At 58.3% G+C, this 15,382-nt stretch overlaps 1 protein-coding gene across 19 annotated transcripts in view; it reads right to left on the bottom strand.

Annotated features, from left to right (window-relative positions):
* MAST3 (microtubule associated serine/threonine kinase 3) overlaps nucleotides 1–15,032 on the bottom strand; it is a 36,090-nt gene extending 21,058 nt beyond the window's left edge. For 8 of the 19 annotated variants that reach the window (XM_049640227.1, XM_049640229.1, XM_049640232.1 and 5 more), the window contains exons 1-2: nucleotides 6,660–7,622; nucleotides 6,272–6,361 (exon numbers count right to left, since the gene is read on the bottom strand). In XM_049640227.1, coding sequence (XP_049496184.1) covers nucleotides 6,272–6,361; nucleotides 6,660–6,706 — 137 coding nt within the window. In that variant the 5' untranslated portion in view covers nucleotides 6,707–7,622. Of the gene's footprint in view, nucleotides 1–1,870; nucleotides 2,931–6,271; nucleotides 6,362–6,659; nucleotides 7,623–8,845; nucleotides 8,878–14,957 lie in introns of those variants that run through there. The other 11 variants (XM_049640238.1, XM_049640239.1, XM_049640245.1 and 8 more) reach the window with 2 other exon arrangements.
* Nucleotides 15,033–15,382: the final 350 nt, after the last annotated feature.

Below are 15,382 nucleotides of genomic sequence, written 5' to 3'. Positions count from 1 at the left end.
AGGCCACTCCCACGCTTGCCCAGCCTCTCCCACCTGTGCCCCGGCCCCGGCCCCCGCCCTGGCAGAGGGAAATTGAGAGCGAACCGTCTCCCCACCTTCCCCGGTGCAGTCGCCCAGCAACGGCTCTGCTTGCTCGACAAGTGCAGCAGCCCACATACTCTGAGCCGCCAACGCAGCTCAGTGGCGCAGGGAGGGAGAGAGAAACCTCAGGGCCTTACAGGGCCAGGAATGGTGTCCCAGGCAGAAGGCACAGAGCAGGCTAAGACATGGGAGAGCAGGGTCAGCCGCCGACCCAGGCAACAAGACAGGCAGGGAGGAGGGATCCAGCCTGTCGACGACACCATGTGCACCTGCCCTTCTGAGCTTGTTTCCCCATCTGTACACCCTGCAAGGTGCTGGGAAGATCTGATGAACTACGTACACAGTGTTCAGCTCTGGGCCCAGCACTGGGTCGATGGCCGTGGGCACGTATATGGTCATCTTTCTCCCTACAACTCCTGCAGGGTCTAGTGCACGCAGTGGGAGGGCAGGCAATGCCTCCCCGGTGAATTAAGTCACCCTTTGCCAATCCCAACAAACCCGGAGGTGAGAGACACCAGTTGCACCCACTTCCCAGCCTAGGAAACTGAGGCCACGGATGTCAACAGCCGCAAGGAACTGTCCTGTAGTCTGATGTACAGAAGCAAAAGTGAAACCCACAGGTTCCTGCAAGACTTCCTGCCAACAACCCCCCCCCCCACACCCCCCCCCACAAACCCCCCCCCCCCCAGTCCCACATCCTCTCCCAGCCCTCATCTGGGTCCTCAGCTCCATGCTGCACCCCAATGCATCATTTATCACTAACAGCTGCCTTTGGAAAAAACACTTGGCCACCTCCCTCTCGCTCTCAGGCGGGGCCTTCTTGAAAAGAAAACACAGCCATATTTGAGGTCTCAAAGGGGAACCGGGCATCATTTGTGCACTTCCCGAGCAACTGTCTAGTGTCGGCTATTTGCTCAGCCCTCTCTGGAGAAGGCCCAGGACGCTGAGAAGCTCTGCCTAGCCATTCAATAAACACCCAAGTGGGACAACACAGAGTGAGGATACGACAGAAAACGCTGGCCTGAAGCCAGTTTCCTGTACCCGATCCCTAAGGTGCCCATAAGCCCTCTGTAGCTCCACAGGATCTGGGAGAAGCGTCTAAGCCCTGAACCTAGCATTCCAGGTCCTTCAGCAGCTGGTCTCAGTGCCTAGCCCTCTAGGAACGCCCCAACCCAGCACCAGTGAAACATCTAAGAACAGAGAGGTTAAGGAACTGCCTAAGGTCACACAGCCAGGCAGTGGCTGGGCAGGAATTTGAACCCGAGTCCCGTAAAGTCCACAGCCCTTACCTGGCCTTTTCTTTTCAGAAGAGGAAACAGACTCCAAGAGAAGCCAGGCTTCGCTGGAGGCTAAACCCAGTATTTTACCCCCGTGACCCGGCTCCTGACACACCACCTGCATGCCAGCCTCGTGCGGTAAATATCTGCTTCTGAAACAATATTTCCGCTAACTGAGCCCCGGGGCCAGAGTAGCCTCAGTTTTTCCAAGAAGCTCCTCCCCAGGTCTCCCAGGCCTAGAGACCCGGGTTCGAATCCTGACTCGGTCCCAAGTCCCTTCTGCCTGTGTTACCACCTTAACTATGACCCCAGCGGGCAGACACCCCACTCCGGGGTAACGACGGGCGAAACGAGGGTATCTGGGGTCCTAGAGGATACCTCGATCCCAAAGCGTCCCCCCCTGCCCCCTACCGCCGCACACAGTGGCCCACGCCACGCCGCCGGGATATACTTCTGGCAACTCGTGTTTGCTTGGCCGGCCGCCGCGCCTTTGCCCGCACGGTGCCCCCTACCTCTTGGAGCGCTGCAGCAGCGCGCCCTTGGCAAGGCGGCTCCGGTGGCCTGGCGCAGCCACCGCCGTCCAGTAGCTGGGGTCGGACATGCTGCTTCTCTTTGTGCCGCCGCCGCCGCCCGAGACCCGGGAGGCGCGGGGGCGCAGCGGCGGCGGCGGCGGGGCACGAACCTCCGCGGCGGGATTGGCCCCAGGAGCCCCGCGGAGCGGGGTAGGGGGTGCGCGCCGCGGGGCTGGGGTTAGGGGGCGAGGAGGAAGCGCGCGCCCCGGAACGCGGCCGGGAACCCGCCCAGGCGAGCGCGGGGGCGGGGCCTCGCGGGGGCGGGGCCTCGCGGGGCGGAGCGAGCGACGCGGAAGCGAGGCTGGCGGACCCGCGTGCCGGCTTAGTGGGCTGGGCGTTGCCAGGGCCGCGGGCGGAGGGGCGGGGCGTTGCCAGGGCCGCGGGCGGCGGGGGCGGGGCGTTGGCGCCCGTTAGGTGAGGCGGTGGAACGTAGCCCCCTTCCCTCAAAACGTCAATCTGTTCACGTCTCCTTTTCCCCCTCTCCCCGCCGCGCGAACCCCTTCTGAGTGTGGCACTTGAGACCTATCCGAGGGCCTGGCCTGGCTCATGCTACCGTGCCCACGGTGGCTCCACTTCTTGGAATGTCCTTCCTGCCTGGCAAAATCCAGCGTCCCCTCTTCCAGGAAACCTTTTCTCGTCTGTCTGGCTCTGTCTTCTCGGGCTTGGGCTCCCTGAGGCCCCGGCATCTCTCAGCACTGGACTGGCAGAAAGGACGTGTTGCGCAAACGGAAATCAGGGCATCTGACATGCTTTGCCTGTCTATGGCGAGAAGGAAGAGGGGCCAGCCATGGGAAGTGTTCCCAACAGAGGGCACAACTTGTGCAAAAGCCCTGAGACCAGACTGAGGGGAAGAGGCCAGCAGGACTTAACATGTAAACGTTGCAGGAAGAGTGCAGTTGTAGCGGGAGAAGCAATGGGGAGCCATGGAGGATGTGTGAGCAGGGAAGGGGCATGGTCTGAATTGTTTGTCAATTCCGCCCCCCCCCCCCCCCCCCCCCCCCCCCCCCCCCCCCGCCGGGCGGGGGGGGGGGGGGGAGGGGGGGGGGGGAGGGGGGGGCCGGGGGGGGGGGTGGGGGGGGGGGGGGGGTGGTCTGAATTTTTTTTCAATTCCCCCCCCCCCCCCCCCCCCGTCTTCCATGGGGAACAGGAGCTGTCAGGGGCAGAAATGCAGGTGGCAGAAGGCTAGTGAGAGGCTGTAACAGGGTCTGGGAGGACGACACTGAGGCCCGGGCCAGGGTGAGGCTGTGGGGAAAAGTGGGTAAATTCCAGACCTGGTTTGAGGCCAGTGCACGGGCCCTGCTGAGGGGCCAGATGTGGACGTAAAGAGGGAGGTGGTCGCTTATGACCCTGAGATATCCAGCGTGAGCCACAGGCCAGGGACAGAGCTTCCTGCGTGGGGGCATACAAGATCCCACAGGTCTGGGGACCCAAGTCACCATATGCTGACATACTGTGCCCACAAACCCTCCCCACCATGTGTGCTTCTGCACAGTTAGTAAAGGAATTACCCGTCAATCCCAGCTGTGGTGGCACCCTATAGTGCTTCCGTGCCCCCCATTACTCCCACTGTGCTGGCATCCCCAGCAGCCACTTCTCCCACGCCCATCTGGCCTCAGTTTCCTCCTCTGCAGAACAATGCTGCAGCTGACAATCCAGAATGCCTGTGGCCGTGGCAAAGGCCTCCCGTGAAAGGCTGACTAATGTCTGACCGATGTCTGGCGTCAGCCCCCTGCCCACCAGATCACGTCCCTCCCCAACTCACCCACCCTCTGTGGCTCCTCAGTGCTTTTACAGCAAAACCACACTTCTGGGTGAATCCCTCTCCTAGGTCTCAGAGCCTAACCCTGTCCGTAACTCGGGTTCTGCCTCCCTCTGCTTGCGCTAAGTGACTATGTAAATGGCAAAGCCCCAGTGAGCGTACAGAACCCTACCCTCAACCCCTCCGTGGTCTGACCACCCCAGCCCTTCCCACCTGCCCATGCACTGTCCACACCCCTCCCAGCTCTATACGCTGTATGGTTCTTAGTTCCCTGGATAGAAAAATACAAATTCTTCCTGTCCCTGACATTCAAGGCCCCAGAGGGAACATTCTTCTGACGGTGCTTTTTATTGCCCCCTTGTCCATGAGGGCCGAATTCACGACCTTGAGTTCATGACCTTCTTCGATTACCTCCTGCTCACCACCACAGGCAGAGCCCTCCCACCTCCTTCCCATTTGTCCATGCCATAAGCATTAACTGAGCACCTGCTGTATACCAGGCCCCGCCCTAGAATAGAGAGGCCAGATCCAGCTCTGGCCCTCAAGGGGCTCCCAAACCTCTGGGTGAGAAAAATAACCTAAGAATCACACAAGAAAACATGGAAATCACACCCATAATGCAGTCTCAATGAGGGAAATGGACAGGCATAATGGATGTATCTGGGGCTTGGGAGGCCCTGAATGGGGGCTGTGTTCAGAAAAAGCTTCCTATCTGAGGGCTTGATAGAGACGTGACAAACAAAGAAAGGAGGAAATGGAGCTCTGGGCAGAGGAGTAGCAAATGCAAAGGCCCTGAGGCTGGACCAGCTTATATTCTGGCAGCCCAGGAAGCCTCATGGCTAGAGTATGGTGAGCCAGGTAGGGAGATAGGTGACAGGGAGACAAGAGGTGGCAGGGGCCAGACTCATGGGGACTTGGAGGCTGAGAGAACAAACGTGGGCTTATTCCTAGGGTACTTGGAGCAGGGGAGGCAGGGACCCATTTTCTTGCCTGGCCCAAGGTGATGGGGCTCTGCTGCCCTCTGGTGGCGGGTGAGGAGGCTTTTCTGCTCAGAGCCCCAAACTCTCTGCCTCCATTTGCTCCTGATAAAACTGGCTCAGCTGTTGTTCACTTGGTGGTTGAGGCCAAGCGGTCGGTGTCAGATTTGGCCTGCCACTCTTTCCCAGGGTACCTCTGCACAACATACTCTGATGTCCTGGGTTTCCTCCTCCCCTAAGTGGGGGGTACAGCAGTCCCCACTGGATACCCCGACCTGGTCTAGGCCCCACCATTTTCTACCCAGATGTTATCCTGGCCACCTCCCTTCCTATCACTTGTCCTCGGCAGACCTTTCTTCCCCCAAGGCAGCCACAGAAGCTTTTCAATTCTTGGTCCTGCCTCAGGACCTTGGCACGTACAGTTCCCATTGCCTGGTACTTCTCTTCCCCTAGCTCTGCCTAGACCTTGGCTAAAACACCACCTCCCCCAAGGGGTCACCGTCCGAATGGCTCTTGTTTGTCTCCTCACTTGTTCACTGCCCACCTCCAGAGATGTGACTGAGAGACCCATGAGGGAAGGATTACGTTAATCTTGTTCACAGCTATGCCCTTAGCATCTGGCTCACAGTAGGTACCTACTTAATGAAGGGAACTGTCTGTTGCCCAGCACCCAGTGAGGGCTCCAAATTGTTCTCTCTTCTCCCCACGAAAGGTCTATGGAAAGAATCTAATCAGTTCATTCATACTGAGGTATAAATGATTGATGGGCCACTGAATTCCAGACATGACTGACTCACACATCTGTCACCTCCCTGAACTTTTCCCAAGCCGTGCGAAGAGCCCACGACAACCCTGATCTTCCCTCCTATAGAGGGGGCAAGACCCTGAGACGCACCAGTCACAGAGGCTGCCTCAAACCCTCAACAGACTCTGGTAGCCAAGCTGGCCCTGATGCTTGAACCAGGAGAAGTGGCGTCTCCTCTCAGCCTCAGTTTCCTCGGCTGAGAAATGGGGACAGGAAGGGCGCCTCCCTCTCGGCTTGTGCAGGAAACAGAAGGTATTTGGTACAGAGCTGGCACTCAGTCAAGCTGGTTCTTTCCTCCTGACGCCACTTTGCCTGGGACAGTGTGTGGGGCTCTAAGGGTGAACTCTCAGCTTTGTGTGTGTGTGTGTGTGTGTGTGTGTGTGTGTGTGTGTGTGTCTACATTCAGAGGGAGGAGCTTTCTGGCCAGCTGAGCTGGGTGTGGGGAGGGTCCTGGAGGTCACAGGCTGGAAGGCAAGGCTGATTCAGCAGGGAGGGCCCAGAGCAGGCTGGGAACCCAGCATCTGTCCCAGGGATGTCCTTGGGCCACAGCTCAAGTTCTAGCCTCACCTTGGCCACCTGTCGGATGGAGGACCTGTTGGCTATGGTTGAAAATGGAATTTCCCCCATCCAGGCCCTAATGTGGATAGTAGTTTCATTTTATGGAGGGGTAAACTGAGGCCCAGAGAGGTGATGTCACCGGCCCACAGTACCTTGGTGAGGAAGCTGGGTCTGGGTGGCTTCCAAGGTTCTGGGGTGCCAGGGCAATGTCCGAGCCCCGCCCCCCGAGTGCTGTCACTTACCTCCAGGGATGCAGGCCCAGTGAGGGGCTGCAAGGGCTGCAGGGGCTGCTGGGGCTCAGCAAAGATGGGCTCTGGCTGCTCGGAGACAGACTGTAAAGAAAGAGGCCGGGGACGGTGAACCTGGTGGTGGCCCCTGCGTGTGGCCGAATCCGAATTCGGACCAGGACTTAGGTTCCTTTAGGGAGAAGGAGCCCCCAAGGCCCGGGATTCTGGGTCTCGCCAAGGCCGCGGGGGTGGGGCCTGACCGATGACCGATGACCCGGGAGGGCTCCCCGGAGGCGGCGGTCTGACTCTGGGCGACTTAAAAAGAGACGCGGGGGGAAGGGCGGTTGTCTGTCTGCCTCTCTTCCTCCCTCCCCATTTCCCCCCTTCTTCGCCAAGCACTCACTCGAGGGTCAGCGCCGGGATGTGAAGCTTGTCCCTGCGAGACTTCATGCTGAGGCCGGGGTTGCGTCTACGCGGCTGGGTGCCAAAGCCCTCTTTGTGGCCCCCCCAACCCCTGATGGTGGCGCGATCGGACAGACCCACAGACGCGGACGTGGGGACAGCACGCCTGGCGGGCGCGACGGACGCGGCGGCGCGGAGGCCGGGCCGCCGGGGGCGCGGGGGGCGGGCTCTCTCCTCCTCGGGGCGGGGCTCGGGCCCCGCACCTGCGCGCAGGCCCAGCCCAGCAGGAAAAGTCGGGCTGCGGGAGGCTGGAGTGGCAGGTGCCACCCCCTCCCGGAGAGAGGGACACCGAGGCTGCCGGGTCTCGAGCCCCAGGGCTGCGCGGCCGAAAAGGAAGGGCGGTCACTGCCTCCTCGATTGGCATTATTGCTCCATCGCCTGGCCCCACCCCTTCCCGGCCGGGTCTCTGCCCTCGCCCCACCCCTCCCCGGGAGGTGCGGGGGTGGGAGGGGGTTGTCTCTGGGACCCCGGATCTGAGCGCGTCCTGCCCCTATTCCCCCACCGCCTGCCGCTCAGCACAGCCCCTCGCGGCGGGTCTCAGCATCCCCACGCACATCAGAGGCCGGTCCACGCCTCCAGGCCTTTGCTTCGCTGGGGTCCCTGTCTGGAGCGTCGTCCCCCTCACCCACATCCCAGTTCGGTCCCATGGGCCCCTCTTCGGCGGAGCCGTCCCTACACAAGAACCCATGGCGCCCCGAGTCCCACCCTCCCTTTTGCCCAGCCCAGTTCCCAAGACTCCGGGGTTGTGTCTGGCTATGGCCCCCCCTCGACACCCCACTTAGACCCGGTCAAGAACGCGGTAGGTAGCAGAAAGCAGACAGCTCTCAGGGAGTCTTTGTCCTCGTTCTGCCCCGTGGCCCAGGACTTTGTCCTCCGTGGTTCTGACTGATTCCGGTCCACCACCCCGCCGCGAGCCTGGGCAAAGGCCAGGGACAGTGCCCGCCTTCGGGTCAATGCCGGAGCCCCGCCCCTACGGGCCCCTCAGGCTCCTCCCCACCAGCTGCACATCCCCAGTCCATCAAGAACGTGTGGTCAGGGCTCGGGGGCCAGTCTGACCCCATCCCCACCATCAGATTTCAAACTCTCATCCAAACCCCAGGACCTCCCTCCCCTCTCCCTTCACCTCCCCTGTGCTCTCTTCACTCCAGCTACTGCCGTCTCCATGATGTTCTTTCAATGCCAAGCTGGTTTGCACCCCAGGACCTTTGCCCATGCTGTTCCCTCTAACTGGGATGCTCTTCCCCTCAGACTTTCCCTCTTGCCTCTTCTTCCTCTTCTAGATCTAGGCTCAAATGTTACCTTCTCCAACAGGGCTAAATCCCATCCCCCCCTCCCCCACAGCTCCTCTGTTTAATTTCTCCCCTGCAGTACATCTCTTCACCATAACTCTCCCCAAGAGAGTGTGAGCTCCATGGGCAGGGTCCAGCATCGATTTGTCTCTGTGTCCCCCCCCCCCATGCCTGGAACAGGGCCTGATACACAGTAGGCACCCCAAAAAAGTTTGTTAAGTGGGTAATTTCACTGCCGGGCAAGAGAGTTCCCATCCCTCAGGCAAACACCACCCCCAAAGAGCGGGTGTCTACACTCACACACCTCCGGACCGCTAGCACAAGGCAAAACCCTCCCTGTCCTGGGCTGTGCTTTCCCGTCTGTAAACCAGCAAAGACACCACACAAAACGGTCTGTGAGCTCTGGGATCCGAAAATGCCAGCCTACAGAAAAATGCTAATGTGACCCTGAAGGATACAATTTTCTACCTGTGTTCCCTGACAGTGAGCTCCCCGTCATGGGAGACATGCAAGCCGGCTCCAGGATACTTGGCTGGAATCCTCTGATTTGGACTCTAGATGCTAGACAAGGGTTCCTTTTCCAACCTGGATGCCCTTGTCCCAGCTGTGCAACCCTACAGCGCTTCAACCTCCACATTTGCAAACTGGCGTGGGCCCCCAGCTTGTGCGGGCCAAATGAAGCACTTCCAAAACACTTTGCAAACACTGGGGGAAAGGATCAAGGTGAGCAGCTTTGTTGTAATTATCAAATAAATTCACAGTCTGGAGGCTGCCGCTGAAATCTCTGTGCCCAGGACCGTTGGGTCCAGCCCAGCCCACTGGCCTTAGGTGAACTCACCCACGTCCCCGGCGTGGCAGGCTCAGCTCCTTCTGAAATGAGAGGAAACAGGGGTCATTCCCAAGGAGACAGGCCCTTCACATCCCCGGCCCTCCACCCACCTCACCCCGAAGGTGGCCCCTCGCTCACCCAGCTCCAGCCGATGCCTCCTTTCTGCTGCCCCATATTCTGGGTTCTGCCCTGCCTCAGAGCCTTTGCACCAGCTGTGTCTTCTGCCAAGACTGCCTTCCTTCCCCTCTGGTGCTAGTCAATTGCACATCATCCCTCAGCTCAGGCACCCCTTCCTCCTGAAAGCCCTCCAGACTCCCAATCACCTCCCTGCCTAGCTCAAACCCTCCTTGTACTAAAAATAACTTCATTATTTTATTTGATTTTAAAGTGTATTTATTTATTTTGAGAGAGAGAGGGAGCCAGAGTGGGGGAGGGGCAGAGAGACAGAGAGAGGAGACAGAGAGAGAGGAGAGAGAGAGAATCCCACGCAGGCTCAGCACTGTCAGCGCAGAACCCGATGCGGGGCTCGAACTCACGAGAACATCGAGATCATGACCTGAGCTGAAATCAAGAGTCGAACGCTTAACCGACTGAGCCACCCAGGCGCCCCATAACTTCATTATTTTAAATAACAAATTAGTTATATTTGTAAAGAAGGATGTCAATAGTGGCTAAATAGTAACAATTGTTCGAGGAAAGGGAGATTCTTGACTCGTCCTCACTCTGCCCCCTCCCAGATCTGAAAGTCACTTCTGCAAAGCTTATGTGGATTTGTGTCTTGGGAACCGACGGGGGGTGGGGGCACTAATCAGTGACTCCCTTTTGAAGACCCTTTTAGTGCTCAGCAAGCTGACTGCACCAACCCTGGGTGCCCTCGCCATATGCAGGGCAAAAAGCCGTGCAGTTGGGGGTCACAGTGACCCCGGAGTCCATCCTCAAATGTAGCTCACCCAAGAAGGTTCCTGAATTCTCAAAAGGCCATGTCACGCAAGTTTAGAATCTAGGGATACTCAGACCTGGGTCCAGATCTATTTATTATCTGTTCTTGCCTGGCTGTGGGACCTTGAGCAAGTAACTTGTGCAATTCGTGCTTTGATTTTCCCACCTATAAGGTGGAGGGTAACATCAGGAGGGTCCCAGGGTAGTGATGATCAGCCATTATTATCGTGGCTGTTGTGCGTTGTGTTACTGTTGAGCTCAGCAAGGGCCTAGGTGGACTATCGTAATACCCGATAAATTTTACCGAGCCACCTAATACATACAGACCAGGAGCAAGGGCCGTTTTTCAGGCTGGGAAACTGAGGCGCAGAGGGAAGCCAGCTGCCCATGTCTCTTGGCAAGGAGAAGGAAGGGAATCCAGGTCTCTGGACATCCCCACCCCCCCCTGCTCCCCCCCGCCCCCCAACACACACGCCAGGGCGGTCCTGTGGAGGACAGACACATGACTATTTTTACCTAGGTGGGCTCTCCGGACTGCCCACATCCAGAGCGGGGCGTTCACCATGGCAACCACTGACGTCATCAGCCCCCACAGCCAATTCAAGGGGGCTGGAAGCTGCCCGGTGCAGGCCGGGGCTGGGAGAGGTTGGCTGGGTCCCCCAGCAGGGGAAGAGGAGGGTCCAAGAGGAGGGGTGTCACCCCGAGGCCTGACCCCAGCTACCCTGAGCCCACAAAACCGGGCGGTTCAAGGCGGGAAGAGGCTGACCTGCCATCCCGTGGTGTTTCTGTCTGCCTGAATACCTCTGGGAATGGAGAGCTCACTATCGTTCAGGGCAATTGATCACAGTCATAGGAACCACCACCACCATTAAGGCCTCCTGCTGCCCCCTCCAATTGTTATGGGGTCTTATGCCAGCTTACCCCTCTCCTCTAACCCGTGAAACAGCGAGGAGCTGGCATCTGAACCCAGGACTTACTTGCTCTGGCACCCCCTCCTCCATCCCAACCATTTCCTTCCAAAGCCCTGGCCGTCCTGGGTTCCCAGTCTGGCTCCCCATCATCTGAGCTGTGTGACCCCCGCCAAACAATTTCACATCAGTTTCTTCATTTGGAAAGCCTCCCGGTTCCATAGGGTCCTGGGAGGAATCAAGAAACAAGCTAAGAGCCCGGCACTGGGGAGGCTTCGATAAATCAGTGCCAAGACAATGATTTTGTGAGGTTAATAATAACCACCAATTTAACCACAAATTTTAATTTGCTTCCAAAATACAAAAAGATGTCAAGTGGCAGAGAGAAGCGAGGGAAGGTCGGCAGCCCCCTGCAAAGGCTCTGTGGAAAGCTGGGACCACATGGAATTCTCCCGGCACCGCCCCCGGACCCTCTGCTCCCAGAGCCATCTGCTTCCGCCTTCAGCCCCCTCTTTGCCGGCTGTTCTCAAGGAGTGACTCCCGCATAGACCAGAGTAGGTGGGGGCCCGATCCCTTGGAACTGCCCTTTAAAGATAATATTTACGGCAACCTCTTCGGTTCTTGGCTGGGCTGGGCAATGCTGCCTCCCAGCCAGAAGCCTCAGCTCCATCCTGAGGAACCCCCCGGGGCATGGACACCCCCACAACTGGAGGCACTGGGGAGACCCAGGGGGAGAGAAGGGGCTGGAGGTGGGGGGAGCCAAGAGGCTTCCTGGGCCGGGGGGTGGTCAGGCTGGTGGGAATCTGTGCGGTGGGGGTAGGACTCAGGCCGGCTGGCACCAAGCCCCACGGGAAGTTGGCAACTGCAGTGAAGGGAGAGAGAAGTCAGCAGGGACCACAGAGCACCAGCCTGAGGGCTTTTTGGAGGAGAAGAGTAAGCTGAACTGGGCCACGAGGATGCAGGATGGACCTTCCAGGGAATGCCTCCAGCAGCAGCAGAGACAAAGTTCAGATAGATACAAGCTCTGGCCACCTTCACTGCCCCTGGATTTGGAGATCTGGTGTTTGAAAAGTCTGTGGTTCGTGGGGCGCCTGGGTGGTTCAGTCGGTTAAGCATCCGGCTCTCGATTTCGGCTCAGGTCATGATCTCACGGTTCATGAGTTCGAGCCCCGAGTCGGGCTCTGTTGCTGACAGTGTGGAACCTGCTTGGGATTCTCTCTCTCTCTAAAGAAATAAATAAAAACTTAAAAAAAAAAAAAAAAAAAAAAAAGAAGCATGGCTTGTGAAGCAAAGGCCCAAGTGGGAGATGATAAAAAAAATAATGATAGAGGGGCGCCTGGGTGGCTCAGGCAGTTGAATGTCCGACTTTGACTCAGGTCATGATCTCACGGTTCGTGGGTTCGAGCCCCGCGTCGGGCTCTGGGCTGATGGCTCAGAGCCTGGAGCCTGTTTCGGATTCTGTGTCTCCCTCTCTCTCTGACCCTCCCCCGTTCATGCTCTGTCTCTCTCTGTCTCCAAAATAAATAAACGTTAAAAAAAATTAAAAAAAAATAATAACGATAGAATAATAAGAATAGTAGTCGTAGCAATAACAATGCGAGGAGTAGAGCTCACGTTAACCGGCACCCATAAATGCTGCACAGAAGACTGAGCTTAACCCAAAGCGGGAAGGCCCAGTGCCCAGCTCTTCCTCTGACCCAGCGCAAACTGGGGGTCCAAGGGCCAGACCAGTTCCTGCTTACCACCTCCCAGCACACTGCCCCCGTCAGATTAGCCAGCCTTCCCACGGATATGGTCTGTACTAGCCAGTCCGCAACTGACTTGAGTCCCCTCCACTTCCTCAAGCTTTTATGAATCGACTCTTTGACCTTTGGAAGAGTCAGCCTCCAGAGTATCTGATTGGCTCTGACCAGGAGGCTGCTACCTGCTTGGCTGGGGGTGCTCCTGGGCTCATTAACAAAGCTCCGAGTTAAGGTACCGGGTAGCTTATGCTCCAAACCCAGGCCCTCCACGTTTTTGCATCCTCAGAAGCCAGACTGGTTAGCATTCCAAATCTCTTAATTTCCCTCTCTGATCCTCAGTCTCCCTCTCCGAAAAAATGAGGCTAATAATAGCACTGACCTCTTGTGCTGTTAGGAGAATTAAATGCACACACGGTGCTTCGCGTTTGTGGGTGCCCCTTACTGTGAGACATGATTTATATTTCTACTATTATTATTTTTTTAAAGTTTTTAAAAATGTTTATTTATTTATTTTCAGGGTGGGGGGAGAGGGGGAGACAGAGAGGGAGAGAGAGAATCCCAAGCAGGCTCCGCACTCCGTGCTGAGCCCAACACTGGGCTTTCCTGGCCTCTGGCCCCCTCTGTGGCCCCCACCTGCTCCAGAGGAGTCTTTCAAAGCCTTCAGGTCTGATAGTGTTCCTCCCTTCCACCGGCACTTTCCATAGCTCCCAATCACCTTAGGGAGAAAATCTAACCTCTTCAAAATCGGCACTGGAACGCCCTGAAGCAGAGGGTCCTAGTTTCCCCACGCAACATATATAGTTACATGCTTCTGGGCCTTTGCATGTGCTGTGCCCTCCACCCAGAATTCCCTCACTCATCTGGGCAATCTCTACTTGTCCCTCTGCCCCCACAGAGCAAGAGGGCGAGCCAGACCTGCCTGGGTTCGAAGCCTGACTCTGTCACCTACGTGCTGTGACACCTGGGCAGGGGCTAGGCTTCTCTGAGCCTCAGTTTCCCCTTTTGTAGCATGGGACTCGTCATCAGGGAGCGGGTGCCTCTTCCCCATGAAACAGGCCCCCACTTCTTGACGTCAGCAGCGCCCCCATTCGCCTACCCGAAGGCAGTTTCTCTATTTTAAGAGGCCGCGGGCGGGGCTCGCGTCTAACTGGGGCTCGGGGCGGGGCCTGTCCCCCCACAACACCCCACCGCTCACCGCCCCCTCCCCTACGCCCAGGCCCCTCACTGTTGCCTCTGGCCTCGGACTTTCCCCTTGCGGCCCCCGCCCCCGCCACGCCTGGGGGTGGGGGCGCTTCTGCCTTTCATCTCTGCCCCTGCCCTCCCGGACCCCACCCCCCCCCCGTCCTTCCAAGGTTCTAGCTTCCCCCCGACCCTCTTTTTTCCCCCTCCCCCCCCCCCCCGCACCCCCCCGCCCCTGCCCTGCCACCCGCGCTGCTTCCTCTGCTCCAAGACCACCCAGCAACGCTTGGGTCAGGCGCCTTCTCCAAGAGTGCCTGAGCGTCCCACACTGCAGCTGACAACTCCCTGGGGTCACTGCTGCTCTGGCGTCCATACCCCCCAACAGGCTAGGAGACCCAGGAGAGCGGTTTCAGAGGGTGAACACCCCGCCGCCTCTCCAGCAGGCACTCAAGAAATGTTTGTTGGGTAAATGATGAATCCCAGGTTCCCGACAGGCAACCTGGTGGCTCCTTAAGGGTGTGGTCTACGCCTCGGCTAGATCATCTTAATTCCCTTTGCACAGAGATGGGGAAACTGAGGCCCAGAAAAGTCAAAGGAGTCGCCCATCGGGGTCCCGTGGCCCCTGCGTGGGTTCGAACTCTCTCACGCACAAACTCAGGGCCAGAGGTCAGAAAAGGAGGGCCCTTACAGCCAATGGGGAAACTGAGATCCGGATAAGCAAAAGTGTCTCCTGCCCTCGACACCCCTCCCCCCCGCCCGCCCGGCCCCCCGCAAGCCAGTTTGCAGTGCTTTCCGCAACAGAGAGCCAGTTAAGGCTGCCGGATTGAACCTCTGTCGGGCGACCTCGAGTTTGTGACTTTTCCAGACCCGAGCCTCAGTTTCCCTGTCTGACAAATGGGCGCCCGGACAGCCCCAACCTCCTTGGCTCACCTTAGGGGTGAGCTGAGGCTGGGGCGCGGTGGCGCAGCGAAGGCACGAGGCAGGTAATGATCCACATTAATTAATAAGAATATATCACTAGTAAAAAGATTAACACGACGAGGACCATATGGTGAGCGCTCAAAGGCTGCTGTTGCTCATATTATTAGAGCAGCTGGTGGGAAGGGGCCCAACCCTCAGCCCCCGTCTCCCACGCTAGCGCTTGGAGCCTCAGTTTCTCCATCTGTCAAACCAAACGGAGTATATATCCCCTTCCCATCAGGCGAAAAGCACTTTGAAAAGCGGGCAGAAGGAGCGATCGGAGCGCGCGCCCCGCTCTCCGCCTCAGTTTCCCCGGACGCCGAAACCTCGCCCCTGGCACCCAAGCCAGGTGCACTCGGCCGCGCCCTCCGCCCGCCCACGCAGGGGCCTCACCTGGAGCCCTCGGCGCCGCAGGAGGCTCGGCTCGTCCATGGCCCGCTAGTCCGCGCCGCCTGGCCCGCCCCCGGCCCCGCCCCAGCCTGCCAAGCCCCGCCACCCCGCGCCATTGGTCAAGCCGGTCAGCTGACGTGTCCTGGCCCCGCCCCTCCCTGGGAGCCCTCCTGGAAGGGCCCCGCCTCCATTGGATGGGCCAGACCCGCCCTTCCAGGCCCCACCCTTACCCCCCAGCCAAGATGAAACCATTTTTCAATGAATCCTCCTGGGAATAAGGGACCGTTAGCGTCCCCATTTTGCAGAGAAGGAAACTGAGGCTCAGAGAAGTTAGTTGATGTGCCCAGGGCGCACAACAAGACCAGTTCTAGGGTGAGGTGAACGAGACCCTCAGTTCTGTTCAAAATTTGAAAAGGGCCACAAATATC

Source organism: Panthera uncia, chromosome A2 (genome assembly GCF_023721935.1).
Source record: "Panthera uncia isolate 11264 chromosome A2, Puncia_PCG_1.0, whole genome shotgun sequence".
NCBI lineage: Eukaryota > Metazoa > Chordata > Mammalia > Carnivora > Felidae > Panthera > Panthera uncia.
This window is presented reverse-complemented; position numbering and strand designations above follow the sequence as displayed.